The sequence below is a fragment of the Petromyzon marinus genome, unplaced genomic scaffold (genome assembly GCF_048934315.1).
Source record: "Petromyzon marinus isolate PM22_M1 ecotype Great Lakes invasive population unplaced genomic scaffold, UKy_Petmar_22M1.pri1.0 PM_G_Scaffold_11, whole genome shotgun sequence".
Taxonomy (NCBI): Eukaryota; Metazoa; Chordata; class Hyperoartia; order Petromyzontiformes; family Petromyzontidae; genus Petromyzon; species Petromyzon marinus.
In genome coordinates, this window is record NW_027422662.1 from 4,036,203 (window position 1) to 4,054,440 (window position 18,238).

Sequence of the window (18,238 nt, forward strand, 5' to 3'; positions counted from 1 at the left end):
CTGTGCCTCGATACTGTCGTGTAGATGGTGTGGATATCATTTTTTTCTGTCTGCAGCTGACGATTCCTCTGACGCTTCCTCCGCAAAATTGGTCTGATGGAGCAAATGCAGTCAGCGCAGCTCGGTATGACAAGTCAACAATGCGACCAGCGTGCGTACAGCTCGGATCGGACTGGAAATTTGACACGGCACCAGAGAACTCACACAGAAGAGAAACCCTTCAAGTGCACTGTGTGTGGGAAGGCATTTACTTGGCCATCTGTTCTTCAGACCCACCAGAGAACACACACAGGAGAGAAACCCTTCAAATGCACTGTGTGTGGGAAGGCATTTTCACAGTCATCTGTTGTTAAAAAACACCAGAGAACACACACGGGAGAGAAACCCTTCAGGTGTACTCTGTGCGGGAAGGCGTTTGCACAGTCATCACATCTTCAAGTACACCAGAGAACACACACGGGAGAGAAACCCTTCAAGTGCAGTGTGTGTGGGAAGGCATTTGCACGGCCATCAGTTCTTCAGACCCACCAGAGAACACACACAGGAGAGAAACCCTTCAAGTGCACCATGTGTGGGAAGGCATTTGCATGCCCATCAGGTCTTAAAAAACACCAGAGAACACACAAAGGAGAGAAACCCTTCAAGTGCACCGTGTGTGGGAACGCATTTTCAGAATCATGTAATCTTGTAACACACCAGAGAACACACACGGGAGTGAAACCCTTCAGGTGCACGATGTGCGGGAAGGCGTTTGCACATTCATCAAATCTGCAAAGACACCAGAGTACACACACGGGAGAGAAACCCTTCAAGTGCACTGTGTGTGGGAAGGCATTTTCACGGTCATCTGCTCTTAAAAAAACACCAGAGAACACACACAGGAGAGAAACCCTTCAGGTGCTTTTTGTGCGGGATGATGTTTTCACAGTCACCACATCTTCAAGTACACCAGAGAACACACATGGGAGAGAAATCCTTCAGGTGCACTCTGCAGGAAGGCGTTTGCACATTCATAAAATCTTCAAGTACACCAGAGAACACAAAAGCATCAGAAGATCTGCAAGGAGTGGAGTCTGAAATCAGCTTGTGAAAGTCAAAGTGCCACAATAAGCCCATCCCTCGTGAAACACAAACCGGAAAAAATCCCAGCTTGGACACTTTTAAAGTTATCGAGGTGAAATATGAAGAGGTGATGATGAAGAGCGAAGAAGTGAAGGTGAATAGCGAAGAAGTGAAGGTGAAATGTGAAGATGAAGATTCAACTCCAAAATCGTACCTTCACATTGATGGAGGCAACGTGAGGCAGGAGGAGAATTCTGACTGTGAGGCAGAGCGAGGCAACTCCCAGCAGTTTGTGGAAGTGGAGGTGTGGGTGGACTTGTTCCTAGACAATACAAAGTCAAGTGGAGACCCGGTAGATGTGTAAGCCAGAGACGATGTCGCTCCAATAGATGCACCTTTGTCACAGGCCTTTAATGACAAGAATGTGAAGTTGAACACTCAGTTCCTAGGTTCATCCTGCGGAGTTAGGGCGGCCAATCTTTGTGGGCCCGTGGGTTGGGTAGATCTCTAACCAGGAGCGAGAGACAATAAGCCCCCAAGCATTCACTATGTTATCATAATAATTGCATTTACACGGTGCTTGCTTAACCGTCTCAGCAACTCGGAGTTTTGTATTTCGTCTGAAGCACTCGAAGAGCATCCCCAAGTAGCAGCTGCCCCTGTGTGGCACAAGGTGGTGGCCCTGCACCGGCCTGCATGTGGACAAGAGCCTGTCAGTAGGTGGCGATGATTGGTGCGTCATCTCAGTTGTGTAGTTTGTAGGCAATCTTGATTCGAAGCTTTCGTGACTGCAGGAATCCACACTCTTGAGTTCTTTCGGTAAAGTCACCACGTGGGTAGAAACATAACAGATCACGGCGTTTAGATCACAACACAAGCAATCGTCATCAGGTGGGACAACCACAGCAAGAGAAACTGCTGAAGTAGTAGGCACCTACTCCAGCAGTTTCTTCTTCTTGCTGCTGTGCTTGTCCCACCTGATGACGATTGCTTGTGTTGCCATCGGAGCGCCGTGATTTATTGTTTGTAGCGTAATGTTTTAAATTTGCTACATTTTGACCCAGACCCCAGCATGCAACGGCCTACTCGTTTTGAATGATGCAACAATAGTACGTTGTACATACACTGTTAAGCAGACGGTGCGTATTTGTAAAATTACTTCTTGTTAATACGATGTAACGTGATGCAGTCAATTTCGCTGCAGTAATTCAATGTTGTTAATATGCCCGTCAATGATTTAGAATGAATACTTGTCTGATTGTGCGTGTGCATGTAACATTTTGTCTGAGGGTCGAACATTGAATAAGTGATGGTAGGACAAAGTGTGTGTGTGTTTTGGAAGTAACCTGTACAGTGAACTCGGGTGAGACCCGTTGTTCTTATGATACAGGTCAAAGGGTACTTTTGTGTTTCACGAAGCGTCTGTCTCTGGAGCAACTCATTGTCTTTGAAATAGGTAGCACGCTCGGATCATTCATCAGTTACAAGGCATACCACTTGAAAGTTACACGTATAGGAGGAGGTACATTCTCTACAACACGAATTGTAGTTTTGTCTTACGTGTTGACGTAGATTTTGTCTAACTGGGACTAGAAATGGTCCTTGCTGATTGACGTCTGGATGTTCGTACCTATCGGTTGAAGCAAACCCCACTGCTGTTGTTGAGACGCTGTGCACCAATAAGGGTCCAACACATTGACGGCCTTCAGGCCAGGAAAGTCACAACATTTGCACACGAAGGACTCATTCACGCAAGTACCCCATGCTCCGTTTTGAAGTTTTAAAATGAAACATCTTTGAATTGTGTTGTGTTTTGAATTAGATTATTTTATTTCTTCATTAAAAGTTTGTATCAATTTACATCTGGAAGACTTCATTGAAAAGGACATTTTTTTGTGAATTTTCTCTCAACGTTAAGTAGACGGCCTTGCCGGGGGTTCGGTTCGATGCGGACTTTCACCTGTTTGGGATTGCGGGATCGAGATAAGGCGACACGGAGCTGCTGGCCGTGCGAGAAGACCGCCGTCTGCAGATCGATTCCAACGTAATCGAACGTCTGTCCCTGCGCCTCCGTCGTCCATGCAGGGGGTGCGTAGGTTTGCAGCGCCCCCTGCATGAAAACAACGGAAAGTGCAGCGCTCATCACAGATAGATAAAGTTGTGCTCTTATATTTAAAATGTTATTTTATAAAGTGATGTTGAAATCGAAAAGTGTTTGGCCAGCTCATGATTGCAATAAGATTGATTAATTTATTATGAACCACATATTTGAGCTTTTGTGGTCCAGTTGAGGTAAAGTTGGAAAAAGTCCGTGACTATAACTTCGCTCAATATTGTAAACGTGTTTCTATTATTTAGTTATTGTTTAATACAAACTACTTCAGATAATGGGTTTCAAGATGTACTTGAATGGCACGTTCGTTGTTCCGGTGTTTAATGGCTTGGACGTCATGGCAAATGGTGTATGACGTCACAAAGCTGTCCTTACAAGGGCCTCAATGCACGTTGGTGTGTGACGTCTCAAAGCAGTCCTTACAAGGGCCTCAATGCACCTTGGTGTGTGACGTCACAAAGCAGTCCTTATAAGGGCCTCAATGCACGTTAGTGTATGACGTCACAAAGCAGTCCTTATAAGGGCCCCAATGCACGTTGGTGTAGGACGTCACAAAGCAGTCACGAGGCCGTCCCACAGCGCGACAAATGCGGTTTCCTCCTCCACCCCCCCTCCCCACCGAAATCTTTGGCCTTTCCGCGGTGAGAGCGTGGAGCGGTTTTGCAATTTTTGCAAAATTTGGGCACAAAGCGGCGGTAATACGACAAAGCTGCAAACGTCACCCACCGACGTGGGGGTTGGCCATGTTGCGCACGCACACAGTTTTGTTGGGGTCCGTGGCTATCCCGGACTTGTTGACGATGTGCCCCAAGTAGCGAACTGATGTCTGCAGGAGATGACACTCCTGTGGTTTAAACGTAAGATTGGCCGCCCGAACGTTTAACAAACACCGATCGCGACCGCTGCAGCTGCTCCTGGAACATGCATCCGAAGACGATCACGTGGTCCAAATAAATAATGTACGAGTCCCATTGGAGGCCTGCTAGGTCCAGCTGCGTGAGTCGCTGGAACGTGACCGGAGCCGAGTGGAGTCCCATCGGGAGACAATTAAACTGGAACAGAGCCCGAGGTGTTCAAAACGCAGGATTTGGTTTAGAGCTCTCATCAAGAGGCAACTGCCAACACCCCGACGACAAGTCAAGTGTGGTAGAAAACCCACACGGCCAACAGGGCATCCAATGAATCGTCCATCCGTGGGAGCGGGTGTGCATCTGCCACGGAGACCCTGTTCAATTGGTGGAAATCCACGCGAAGCCGCAGACTCCCATCGTGTTTCTTAACGGGAACAACGAGAGCTCCCCTCGTCGACCGCAGCGGCGAACGTGGTCCTCTTCCTGACGACTGAGCCCGTGTGAATTCTGGCGTACGGAAGCGGCGTTGCCCGTGTCAATGCGGTGCTGCCATCAGGGACGTGCGGCCAAAGTGTCATATTTACCCTGACTGAAAATGTTTTGAAAATTCGCCCCGCCGCTCGCCGGATAAAATCGGAATTCTTGCAGCGCAGCGCGTCCATCCATGATTCGTCCGGCTCGCTCCTCCGCTTCACCATGGCCACGAGACATCTGTGGTCGCCTCGCCGGCCTCCCCACGACACGCGGCCACTGCGTGGGCCAGAACGGTGCCCGCCTGGACGACCGCAGCACCCAGGCCGACGTTGAACACTCTGAATGGCTACGTATGCATAGTCACACCGTTAGTGTCAGTAGCATAACTCTCAACCACTTATCAGTGCCCTACCTTATTACAGATCAACTCAGACCTTACTGATCACCCCGTGCCCCTTATAAATCTCAACGTTCATCCTATACATTATACTACACTATACACTACACAGCTGTCAACCCCTTATCGGCGCTCTGCCTTATTACAGACCAATTCAGACCTTGTCGATCACCCCGTGCCCCTTATAAATCTCAACGTTCATCCTATACATTATACTACACTATACACTACACAGCTGTCAACCCCTTATCAGTGCCCTACCTTATTACAGACCAATTTCAGACCTTACTGATCACCCCGTGCCCCTTATAAATCTCAACGTTCATCCTATACATTATACTACACTATACACTACACAGCTGTCAACCCCTTATCAGTGCCCTACCTTATTACAGACCAATTCAGACCTTACTGATCACCCCGTGCCCCTTATAAATCTCAACGTTAATCCTACAAAGTCCCATCACAAGGAAGAAACACAAACAAATCGACACGGATTTGTATTGTTGTTTGCCCGTATTGAAACGGCTGTACGCCCGTACGGGCCTGAGAACTCACTTTGCTTGCGCAAAGACCACGACGGGGTAAAAGCGTGATGGGCTTCTACAGCTCCGCAATATTCGAGTGTGAATAGTCGCCTAATAGTCGCTATTGGCTATCAGAGGTTCTCCCCAACAACCAGTCAAACAACGTGTGGGCGGTCATTTTGGGTAGGGGGGTGTGTGTGGTGGCTTCTCCCTTACCAAGATGGCAACCCCCCTCCCACCACGAGTCACGTGGTGTTGATATTTTGTGGGTGTTTTTTAATTGGTCAGCTCCATTGCACGTGACATTGAACTTTATTTCATAGCCCGGATTAAGGCCCATGGTAAATAGCATAGACTAGATAAGGCGCTGCTGCGTTTCAGACTATACCAAGCATAGCCCGGAAGAGGGGGAGGGGGATTTAAAGCATCAAAACTCAAGACGCGCTGAATAAATGTAGCGAATTTGTTTGATGTTTAATTATTTCATCCATAGCGACAAGAAGCAAGAGGGGCTCACTAGCGTTAGTGAAAGGTGGGGTTTGCTGTGTACCCCCCTAAATTAAAACAATTTAAGTTCGCCGGTGGCATTCACCCCTCCCTCGCCCGCTGCTCGCGTTGGTTTCGCCCACGACCCTCTCCCTCCACCACCAAAGTGTCGCGTTTTGGCGGGAGAAGGCGGCTGTGTGTTCTGAGGAGACTAACAACCACCACCACAACATCTATAATCATAAGTATAACTACTATAATAACAACATCTACAATCATAACTATAACACTAATAATAACATCAACAACTTACAACAGCAATAATATAAACAATTACAATAGTAATAAAAACATGAACTGCTATAATAACTAAAACTGTAATATCAACAACTACTACGACTATAATAAAACAAAAACGTGAACGAGAGCGAGCGACACAACAAGGAGGGCGGTGAGTGAGAGAGTGGAGCCGACCTCTCGCCCTCACAGCCTGAGGCCCACAAAGACGCGCGGGCTCTGTCAGCCTCACACAGCCCGTCAGGGAGACTACACGGGGAGACATTTGTGTTGTGTGTGTGTCTCTGTGTGTGTGTGTCTGTGTCTCTGTGTGTGTCTCTGTGTGTCTGTGTGTGTGTTGTGTCTGTGTGTGTGTCTCTGTGTGTGTGTGTGTCTCTGTGTGTGTGTGTCTGTGTGTCTCTGTGTGTGTGTGTCTGTGTGTGTCTCTGTGTGTGTCTGTGTGTGTCTGTGTATGTGTCTCTGTGTGTGATGTGTGTGTGTGTCTCTGTGTCTGTGTGTCTCTGTGTGTGTGTCTGTCTCTGTGTGTGTGTCTCTGTGTGTGTGTCTGTGTGTGTGTGTCTCTGTGTGTCTGTGTGTGTGTGTCTCTGTGTGTGTGTGTCTGTGTGTGTCTCTGTGTGTGTCTGTGTGTGTGTCTCTGTGTGTGTGTCTGTGTGTGTGTCTGTGTGTGTCTGTCAGCCTCACGCAGCCCGTCAGGGAGACTACACGGGGAGACATTTGTGTTGTGTCTGTGTGTGTATGTGTGTGTGTCTGTGTGTGTCTCTGTGTGTGTGTGTCTCTGTGTGTGTGTGTCTGTGTGTGTGTGTGTCTCTGTGTGTGTCTCTGTGTGTGTCTCTGTGTGTGCGTGTGTCTCTGTGTGTGCGTGTCTCTGTGTGTCTCTGTGCGAGTCTCTGTGCGAGTGTCTGTGTGCGTGTTTCTGTGCGTGTGTCTGTGTGTGTGTCTCTGTGTGTGTGTGTCTCTGTGTGCGTGTGTCTGTGTGTGTGTGTCTCTGTGTGCGCCTCTGTGTGTGTCTGCCTGTGTGTGCGTGTGTCTCTGTGTGTGCGTATCTCTGTGTGCGTGTCTGCCTGTGTGTGTCTCTGTGTGCGTCTTTGTTGCCTGTGTGTGTCTCTGTGTGTGTCTCTGTGTGTGTCTCTGTGTGCGTGTCTGTGTGTGCGACTTTGTTGCCTTGTGGGGAGCGATAGTGTAGCGGTTAGCGCGCTGCGCTATGAACCTGGCGACCCGGGTTCGATTCCCGCTCACGGCCAACACCAGTGACGATTATCTGAACCGGTCCCGGGCCTCCCCTAGGTCGACTCAGCCTCAAATGAGTACCTGGTGCGGTGTGTAAACATTGCCACTAGGGAGACAAAGGCGGTCGGGCGTGGTGCTGGCCACCCACCCCCTCGTGTACCGTTCCGGCCTTCATAGTTGCTCGCTAACAGCACTTGCCCCTACAGTCTGTTAAGGCTACACGGGGGATCTTTGTCTTTGTTGCCTGTGTGTGTGTCTGTGCGAATGTCTCTGTTTGCGAGTGTCTCTGTGTGCATGTCTCTGTGTGTGTGTCTCTGTTGCCTGTGTTGGTGTCTCTGTGTGCGTCTTTGTTGCCTGTGTGTGTGTCTCTGTGCGCGTGTCTCTGTGTGTGTTTCTGTGTGTGTGTCTGTGTGTGTGTGTCTCTGTGCGCGTCTCTGTGTGCGTGTCTCTGTGTGTGTGTCTCTGTGTGTGTCTGTGTGTGTGTCTGTGTGTGTCTGTGTGCGTGTCTCTGTGTGTGTGTCTCTGTTGCCTGTGTGCGTGTCTCTGTGTGTGTCTTTGTTGCCTGTGTGTGTGTCTCTGTGCGCGTGTCTCTGTGTGTGTCTCTGTGTGTGTGTTTCTGTGTGTGTGTTTCTGTGTGCGTGTCTCTGTGTGTGTGTTTCTGCGCGCCTGATGTCTGCGTGTGTGTCTCTGTGTGTGTCTCTGTGTATGTGTCTCTGTGTGCGTGTCTCTGTGTGTGTGTCTCTGTGTGTGTGTCTCTGTGTGTGTGTCTCTGTGTGCGCGCCTCTGTGCGAGTGTCTCTGTGTGCGTGTTTTTGCGCGCCTGATGTCTGCGTGTGTGTCTCTGTGTGTGTCTCTGTGTGTGTCTCTGTGTGTGTGTCTCTGTGTGTGTGTCTCTGTGTGTGTCTCTGTGTGCGTCTCTATGTGCGCGTCTCTGTGCGAGTGTCTCTCTGTGCGTGTTTCTGCGCGCCTGATGTCTGCTTGTGTGCAGTCTCGGCCCGAGTCATGATTCCCATCGGAGCCCTGACCTCCTCCTTCTCATTGGAGGGTCACCAGGACCTCAAGATCCTTCAGCCCTGGTGGGACGTGTTGTGCGACATGCTCTCCGTGCCCATGTTCATGATCGGCATCTTTGCCGGGATGCTGCAGGTGCGTCGTTCCAACAACGCTCCAGAGAGCCCCCCCACGCACATTCATCAATGTCGCCGCCTTGCTCATGGATATTGTATAACATCGCGCCACGGTGGCCGGGAGATATTGACGACCTCGCCTGGTATGTAGGAGGTCATAGGTTCCATCCCCGACCCCTGCTGCATATTCGGACTCTGCGTATGTCTCATCAGCACGGTGGCCGCGAGATGTTAACTACCTCGCCTGGCACGCAGGAGGTCGTGGGTTCCAACTCTGCGTGCGAGCTAACTCAAAGCGCTGGCTAGAGAGCGAATCTTGGGTCGATATGGGTTGCCCCCCCCCCCCCCCGTACACACCGGGAATCGCGCAAAGTGAACCACCTGCGTGGAGCGGCGTCCTCCAGGAGACCACACAGCGTCACGTGACCATGACGACCGCTCCTCACGGTCACGCGGTACCCACTTCCCCCGCCTCCGCCCAGAACATGAACGAGCGCATCCTGTGTGTGCCGGTGCCGAGCGGCTTCGACGTGGATCTGAAGGAGTGGAACGAGACCGTGCTGAGGGACCTCGTGGCCAACCCCAGGGCCCACAGGGTGAGTGAGGGTCCCCCTCGGGCCGGCTCGGCACCACCGTGCAGGGGGGGGAACCGCTGGTTGCCAGTGGAAAGGCCGGCTGCGCCACCGACAGTTGCCCGAGGAATAGTGTCATGTATAGTGTAGTGTATAGTGTAATGTATAGTGTCTATAGTAGTGTAGTGTATAGTGTAATGTATAGTGTAGTGTATATTGTAATGTACATTATAGTGTAATCTATAGTGTAGTGTAATGTATAACGTGTGGTGTAATGTATAGTGTAGTGTAATGTATAGTGTAGTGTAATGTATAACGTGTGGTGTAATGTATAGTATAGTGTAATGTATAGTGTAATGTATAGTGTAGTGTAATGTATAGTGTAATGTATAGTGTAGTGCATACTATAATGTGGTGTGTAGTGTATAGTGTAATGTATAGTGTAGTGTAATATATAGTGTAGTGTATAGTGTAATGTATAGTGTAGTGTATAGTATAACGTGTGGTGTGTAGTGTATAGTGTAATGTATAGTGTAGTGTTTAGTAGTGTATAGTGTAATTTATAGTGTAGTGTATATTGTAATGTACATGATAGTGTAATGTATAGTGTAATATATAGTGTAGTGTATAGTGTAGTGTATAGTGTAATATCCTAGTACAGCACACCAGTGTGTTGGAGAGCAAAGCCACAACATTGACGATCTTGAGTACGGTGACGTTTCGCCAGTAATTACAACCGGCATCATCAGGCGAAAGCCAGATTTGAGCCAGCTCTGTCACCCTGCAAGGGAGGGGCATGCGATATCACCGCCACGCCAGTTCACTTTGCCCTTCTGCGTGCGTTCCCACACTCGCCCAGACCGGCTTCGACCAGTACCAGTACCGGTTGATCAACCAGTTCTGCTACGACAACGCGGTGCTGTGGATCAGCAAGTACTTCCCGCACCTCGTGGTGCTGCACACGCTCGTCCTGACGGCCACCAGAAACTTCTGGTTCAGGTTCCCGGAGACGAGCTCCAAGATTGAGCACTTTGTGTCCGTGCTGGGCAAGTGCATGGATTCGCAGTGGACCACGCACGCCGTCCACGAGGCCGCGCTGGACGGGGTGGCAACAACGGCGGCGGCGTTGCGGCCGTCGCTGCCTGCCACAGCGGGGAGCTGCAGGTCAGAAGGGGGCTGACGGAGAGACGGCCCACGGCTCCTTCCTGGTTATTATTATCCCCTCTCTTGCCTTTGTCATTCCTTCCCCCCTTAAGTAAAAAAAAAAACTGAAAAGTTCCCCTTTCTCCCTGCGGGGGGACCCCGCGTGGGTTTGGGGCAGCGAGCCCGTTCACACATATTTCTATCCCCCTGCTTTTCATAACCGGTTTGGCTTACGGTTGGCGGTGTGCGTGTGTGTGTACGTGTGTGTGGGGAGCGGTAGTGTAGCGGTTAGCGCGCTGCTGTGCTATGAACCTGGCGACCCGGGTTCGATTCCCGCTCACGGCCAACACCAGTGACGATTATCTGAACCGGTCCTGGGCCTCCCCTAGGTCGACTCAGCCTCAAATGAGTACCTGGTGTGGTGGATAAAAACATTGCCACTGCGGAGACTAAGGCGGTCGGGCGTGGTGCTGGCTGCCCACCCCCTCGTATACCGTTCCGGCCTTCATAGGTGCTCGCTAACAGCACTTGCCCCTACAGTCTGTTAAGGCTATACGGGGGATCTTTGTTTTGTTTTTGTGGGGAGCGGTAGTGAAGCGGTTAGCGACCTGGGCTATGAACCCGGCGACCCAGGTTCGATTCCCGCTCACGGTCAAGACCAGCGACGATTATCTGAACCGGTTCTGGGCCTCCCCTAGGTCGACTCGGTCTCAAATGAGTACCTGGTAAACATCGCCACTGGGGAGACAAAGGCGACCAGGCGTGGTGCTGGCCACCCACCCCCTCTTGTACAATTCCAGCCTTCATAAGTGCTCGCTAACAGCACTTGCCCCTACAGTCTGTTAAGGCTATACAGGGGATCTTTGTGTGCGTGTGTATGTGCGTAATGATGTGGGTGTCTGTGAGTCTGTATGGGTCTTTGTGGGTCTCTACGGGTCTCTGTGAGTCTCGATGGGTCTCTGCGGGTATCTGTGAGTCTCTATGGGTCTCTGTGGGTCTCTATGGGTCTCTGTGGGTCTCTGTGGGTCTGTGTGAGTCTCTATGGGTCTCTGAGTCTCTAAGGATCTCTGTGAGTCTCCATGGGTCTCTGTGAGTCTCTATGGGTCTCAGTGAGTCTCTATGGGTCTCTGAGTCTCTATGGGTCTCTGTGAGTCTCTATGGGTCTCTGTGGGTCTCTGCGGGTCTCTGTGAGTCTCTATGGGTCTCTGAGTCTCTAAGGGTCTCTGTGAGTCTCGGGGTCTCTGTGCGTCTCTGCGTCATGACGCGTTGCCCGATGTCCACGCAATCCCACGTACGCAGCGACCCGAGATCCGGCGAAATCCCCATGGAGAAGCTGCCTCCTGAGTCTCCGCCGGGACCGCCCCGGCCCTCCGTCCAGTTTGTCGACCCCGGCGAGGCCGCACCACCCGACCGGTCCCCCCCGGGGCAGAGCGAGGACCGGCGGACGCCATCGGATGATCGCATCCTGGACAAGAAGGAGGGCGAGCAGGCTAAGGCTCTCTTCGAGAAGGTGAAGAAACTCCGCGCTCACACGGAGGCGGGCGGTGGGCTCCACAGGATATACGTGTTGCAGACGGCGGCCCGCTTGCTGCAGGCGCTGGTGGTGCTCGCGTACACCGGCTACGCCTGCCCCAATATGCGCTACCACATCCACTGCGTGGAAGGCGAGTACATCACGGGCTACGGGAACTTCTACTGCGTCCACGGGCTGTGGCGCATCTTCCGCATGATGTGGATGGCCTACGCGACCACGATGTGCATTTACGCGCTCACCTGTGCCTACGTCGTCTACTGGGTGGTGACCTGCAGGTGAGAGGGGGGGGGCGGCGGTGCTGCCGCAGAGCGGTTGTGTGGCACCGGATTGCCGTCCGGCAGCCTTCTGGCTTTGGCCTACGGGCTTTTCGGCGATCGTGGAGACGCGGTTAGCGCGGACGGCGACACTGCTACGAAGATCTAAACGTAACGTTTTACTAGTGGCTTCGTGGGAGATCTTCCGCGTCAGGACGAGGGTCGACGGGCGCTGAGTTCTCTGTGCTGGGGGGTGGGGGGGGGCGCTGACACTGCAGGCTCAAGGAGTACAGCTTCGCGGAGACGCGCCAGGAGACGGGGGTGGACGACATTCCGGACGTGCGCAACGACTTCGCCTTCCTCCTGCACCTAGTGGACAAGTACGACCCTTGCTACGCATCCAAGTTCTCCGTCTTCCTGTCCGAGGTGAGGAGAAGCCGCTCGCAGAGCACGCTGTGCGCTGCACGCACGCCGTACACTGGACGGAGCCGACCGCGCTGATCAGAGATGCGGTGTTAGGACAACAAACTGTGGGTCTCTGTGTGGTGAGCGTGGTGCTGGCCACCCACCCCCTCGTGTGCCGTTCTGGCCTGGCCTGCATCAGTGCTCGCTAACAGCACTTGCCCCAACAGTCCATCGAGGCTATAGGGGGGATGTTGAGTCTTTGGGTCTCTGTCTGAGTCGTGTTAGTCTATGTGTAATGACAGGGTGTCACCTGTCGGCCTGGAGGGGTAATCGCAGTTATAGGCAAGTTATGTAATGACTAATTATAAGGGGGGGGGGCGTATCGGTAGTAAAGGTCAAAGGCTGAGTCAGACCGCAAGCACCGGGAACCTGCTTGAAGATTCTGGAAGGGGGCGTGGCCGGAGGCGGGGCTTGGCCGCACCGGGGTGTACATGAGGGGGTCCTGAGTCCTGGCTGCGTCGCCGCTCGCCGTCATCTCTCTTTGCCGTCCTGCCACGTGGTCGATCTTCTGCAGGGCTCTCATCGTCGCCGTCGCTGCGCTAAGTCAAGTAACTGTGTAGTTGGACGCCGACGATGGGGTTGTGTAGCCACGTAGAGACGTTTACATATACGTATTGTCCAGTGTGAGAATAAATAAGAAGGCGATGTGTCTCGGAAGTTGCTCACTACATATGTATGACATGGCGCGGTACGGCTCATTGGGCCCTCGCTGCTGAAACAAATAAAATCCATCCACGCTTGGCTGCTGGTGCTGTTGCTGCTGCTGCTGCTGCTGCTGCTGCAGGTGAGCGAAAATAAGCTGAGGCAGGTCAACGTGGATCAAGCGTGGACCCTGTCGCATCTGACGGGGCTGCTGGAGATCAACGCGCAGGGCGAGAGCGAGCTACGCCTCTGCAAGCTGGCAGCGGTGCCAGTGGACACATACCGCCTCACTCAGATACAGGTGCCCGTGGACACACCCATGCACCCAACCACCCACCCACCCACCTGCTCACTCACCCACCAATTCACTCACCCAGACACCCACTTACCCACCAACTCGCCCACACACCCACCCAAGCACTCTCGCACACACCCACCCACTTGCTCACTCACCCACTCGCTTGCCAACACACCCACCCACGCACACACCCACCCACACACCCACTCACTCACTCACTCACCAACCCACACACCCACCCACTCACCCATACACCCACCAACTCACACACCCACTGACCCACCAACTCACCCACACACCCACCCACTCACCCAGACACCCACTTACCGACCAACTCACCCACACACCCACCCAACCACTCGCGCACACACCCACCCACTTGCTCACTCACCCACTCACTCGCCAACACACCCACCCACGCACACACCCACCCACACACCCACTCACTCACTAACCCACTTACCCACACACCCACCCACTCACCCATACACCCACCAACTCACACACCCACTCACCCACCAACTCACTCACCCACACATCCACTCGTCTACCAACTCACCCACTTGCCCAACCAACTCACCCACATACCCACTGACCCACACACCCACTCACCCACCAACTCACTCACCCTCATACCCAATCCCCCACCGAAGGTGTTGACGCTGAACTCGATGCACGGGGTGACGCTGGGGGCGGCGGTGGTGCAGTTGGTGAACCTGCACCAACTCCGGCTGCTGAACTGCACCGTGAGCGTCGACAATCGCGCACTCGCCTTCCTCAGCGAGGAGCTGCACCAGTTGGAGGTGCGTGGGTGGGTGGATGGGCGGGCGGGCGCGAGGGTGGGTCGGTCGGAGCGGTCCATTCGGCTCCACTGACCCGGCCGTGACATCACCAAAAAGTCACCTCCCCCACCAAATGTATTTAAGTCACAGTGTCGGGGACCGATATTCACCGTTGCCGTTCACGGCGTCCGCCCCCTCCGCGCCCTCTTGCAGGTGAAGTTTGCGGTCAAGGCGGAGGTCCCGGGCTGGCTGCGTGAAATGCGCCACCTGGAGGAGCTGTCCCTGGAGGGGCCCCTGACGCCCGCGCTCCTTAAGCCGCTGGGCGGCCTCAGGCGCCTGCGGGGCCTGCGCCTGACGACAAGCGTCGCCCGCCTCCCGCCCGGCCTGGCCGCTGTCGCTGGCGGCGGCCTGCGCGCGTTCGCCCTCGACAACGGCGGCGTGCGCCTCGAGTCGCCGGCGCCCCTGAGCAAGCTGCGCGGCTTGGAGACGCTGCGGCTGACGCGCTGCGGCCTGGAGCCCGCCGAGCTTCCGCGGCCCCTGCTGGCGCTGGGACGCTTGAGCGACCTCGACCTGTCCCGCAACGGCCTCCGCTCGCTGGGCGACGGCGATGACGCGTCGCTGCCGGCGGCCGCCTGGGAGCGCCTCGCCGTCCTGCGCCTTTCGGACAACGCCCTCGTGAGCGTCCCACGGTTCGCGGCGGGGGCGGGGTCGCCGGCCCTGCGCTCGCTCTTCCTCGACGGGAACCTCATCGAGGGCGAGCTGCCCGCGGGGCTGCTCCACCTGCACGGCCTGCGCGTCCTCGACCTGAGCCGCAACGCCATCGCTGCCCTGCCGCCCGACGTGTGGCTGCTGACTCAGCTGAGCACCCTTCTTCTGTCGGGCAATGCCCTGCGGCGTCTGCCCGATGAGTTGTTCCGGTGCGAGGGATTGCGGACACTGGCGCTCGCCAACAACGAGCTGTGCGAACTCAGCGGCCTGGTGGGGAGGCTAAGGAGGCTGCGCAGGTTGGAGCTGGTGGGGAACCGGCTGACGGAGCTGCCGGCCGAGCTGGGGGAGTGCGCGGAGCTGAGGCGCGGGGGGCTGGTGGTGGAGGAAGAGCTCTTCGAGTCGCTGCCCGCGCGGGTGAAGGAGGCGATGCGGGGCGAGCCCAGCAGAACGACGCAGAGCCCCTCTGGAAGCCGGGAGAGAAACGCAAGAAACTGGGAGGGAACCCCAAGACACTGAGATGCTTTTACCAGTAATTACAACCACGACCTCCTGTATATCAGGTAAAGTAGTTAACGTCTCAATTACCAAGGCGTAGACACCAATGAAGGTCCAGACGACCACCGGACTGAGTTTGGGCCGAGTGGGTCGCACACGTCCAGTGAGTCTAGGGTGGGCCTAATAATACATGGTCTTGTGTCTGTGTTTTATTGATCGAACAGTTGGTTCATGTAGCCGCAAACTACAGTTATGCGCATTGAATAATCCGTGGCTGAAAGTCACGTGAAGTAGCTTGTCTGATAATTTGTATAATCTCCCCCCTGTTCTATCTCCCCCTATTCTACAGTGAGAGTGAGTGGAGTTTGTATGATTAGGGGTTGACAGGTCTGGGTGTAGGCACTGAATAGGGATTGACAGGTCTGGGTGTAGGCACTGATAAGGGGTTGACAGGTCAGGGTTTAGGCATTGATTAGAGATTGACAGATCTGGGTGTAGGCATTGATTAGAGATTGACAGTCTGGGTGTAGGCATTGATTATAGATTGACAGGTCTGGGTGTAGGCACTGATAAGGGGTTGACAGGTCTGGGTGTAGGCATTGATTAGAGATTGACAGGTCTGGGTGTAGGCATTGATTAGAGATTTACAGGTCTGGGTGTAGGCACTGATAAGGGGTTGACAGGTCTGGGTGTAGGCATTGATTAGAGATTGACAGGTCTGGGTGTAGGCTTTGATTAGAGATTGACAGGTCTGGGTGTAGGCACTGATAAGGGGTTGACAGGTCTGGGTGTAGCCATTGATTAGAGATTGACAGGTCTGGGTGTAGGCATTGATAGGGGGTTGACAGGTCTGAGTGTAGTCACTGATAAGGGGTTGACAGGTCTGAGTGTAGTCACTGATAAGGGATCTAACACCAAAATAAATACAAAACCTGTATTAGGGGAAGCCACCGTTGACCAATTTGGACCCCCGGTTTTTTTGTTTTTCTCCGTTGGCTCCAAGCGCTTGATCATAGCCCCCAGCTTTTAAGGGCGGTCCGTGAATCGCTTCTTCTCGCCGCTTCCGCCGGGATGCTCGAGAGCGTGAATGCAAACATTAAAACGTTTCCCCGTCTTGACCGGGCTGTCTTTGTTTGCTACGTCCTGTTGATTTCGTTGCCTTGGGTGTTCTGATTGTCCCTGCGAGGCCATGCCGCCAGGACCCTCCTTGAAGAGACGCGCGGCCAAAGGAGATGCTGATACACATGGACCCAGAGCTGGAAACCCAGCATCTCGATGTCTCCGTCTTAACCATTGCGAATTCCCAGAGAGACACAGCCATTATGAATCCACTGAGAAAGAGAGAGAGCGCTATTATGAATCCCCTGAGAGAGAGAGAGCTATTATGAATCCCTTGAGAGAGAGAGAGACAACCATTATGAATCCTCTGTGTGTGTCAGTGTGTGTCAGTTTGTGTGTGTGATTTAATCCCATCTGTAAAGGATGTGATTCCTGACATGCAATACCCTGTTGTCTAGAAACGGAGTTATGGTTGCGGCAGCAGTTACATTGGGGAAACGAAATGACATGTCTCGGACCGTGTTCGTGAACACAAGGCAGATCTGAAACACGGTAGGACCAATACCTCTGCCATTGCCGATCATTGTTTTAACGCTGTGGGCTCACACGAAATTGATTTTTCCAAGACGGAGTTACTCTGCAAACCTACCGGCAATCTTCAGAGATTTGCTCATGAAGCCATCCATATATATAAACACAGACAACTTCAACCGAGATGGGTGCAAACTGAGCAATCATTGGAAGAACGTTATTAACCAAGTAAATTCTTAACTGACTGTGATGTTTCCCTCCTACCAGCCTATGTCAGCTGTTATTCTGACTCTCTGTGTGTCTCACATCATGTGTACCTCTTGCTCTTAGGGGTTTTTGTTCCTGTTGCCCGGCTCTCTGACATTGGGCCGTCTCACGTTGACATGCTAATCTCCCACATTTACATTTATGTGCAAATTCCTTCTCTAGCTCCACCCACTTATCAGTGGGTTGGGCCCACCAATATCCTATATAACCTCTTGTTGCAGCGGCTCTTTCTCCTACGTCAGCAGTCCTGTGTTTGTTTCACATCTGAAGATGGTCGCTTGTGTTGCGATCGAAACGTCGTGATCTATTATATTTTTTCTACCTACATGACTTTACCGAAAGAACCAAAGAATATGAATTCCTGCAGTCACGAAAGCTATAATACATGGACATGGCCGATATATAGACAATATATAGATGATGGTTCTGTTATTGGCGGCGTTTTAGACAATATAATACATGGACGTGGCCGATATATAGTAATAATAGATATATGATGGTTTTATTGTTGGCGGCGTTTTAGACAATATAATACATGGAAGTAGCCGATATATAGTAATGATAGATAGATGATGGTTCTGTTGTTGGCGGCGTTTTAGACAGATTTAATACATGGACATGGCCGATATATAGTAATATATATGATGGTTCCATTGTTGACGGCGTTTTAGACAATTTAATACATGGACATGGCCGATATATAGTAATAATGGATATATGATGGTTCTGTTGTTGGCGGAGTTTTAGACAGACATAATACATGACATGGCCAATATATAGTAATAATAGATATATGATGGATCTGTTGTTGGCGGCGTTTTAGACAGATAATGGTTCTGTTGTTGGCGGCGTTTTAGACGTATAATACATGGAGGATGCTGAAATATAGTAATAATAGACAGATGATGGGCGGCGTTTTAGACAGATA

General features: G+C 52.4%; 1 protein-coding gene across 1 annotated transcript; it reads left to right on the top strand.

Moving 5' to 3' along the window:
* The first annotated feature begins 6,075 nt into the window (after nt 1–6,075).
* Nucleotides 6,076–16,571, top strand: LOC116937309 (volume-regulated anion channel subunit LRRC8E-like). Its single transcript, XM_076059613.1, has 9 exons — nt 6,076–6,361; nt 8,422–8,579; nt 9,043–9,156; nt 9,992–10,296; nt 11,575–12,084; nt 12,342–12,489; nt 13,313–13,471; nt 14,122–14,271; nt 14,464–16,571. The coding sequence occupies exons 2-9, from the start codon at nt 8,436–8,438 to the stop codon at nt 15,472–15,474; spliced, it is 2,541 nt and encodes an 846-aa protein (XP_075915728.1). The 5' UTR covers nt 6,076–6,361; nt 8,422–8,435; the 3' UTR covers nt 15,475–16,571.
* The last annotated feature ends 1,667 nt before the right edge of the window (nt 16,572–18,238 follow it).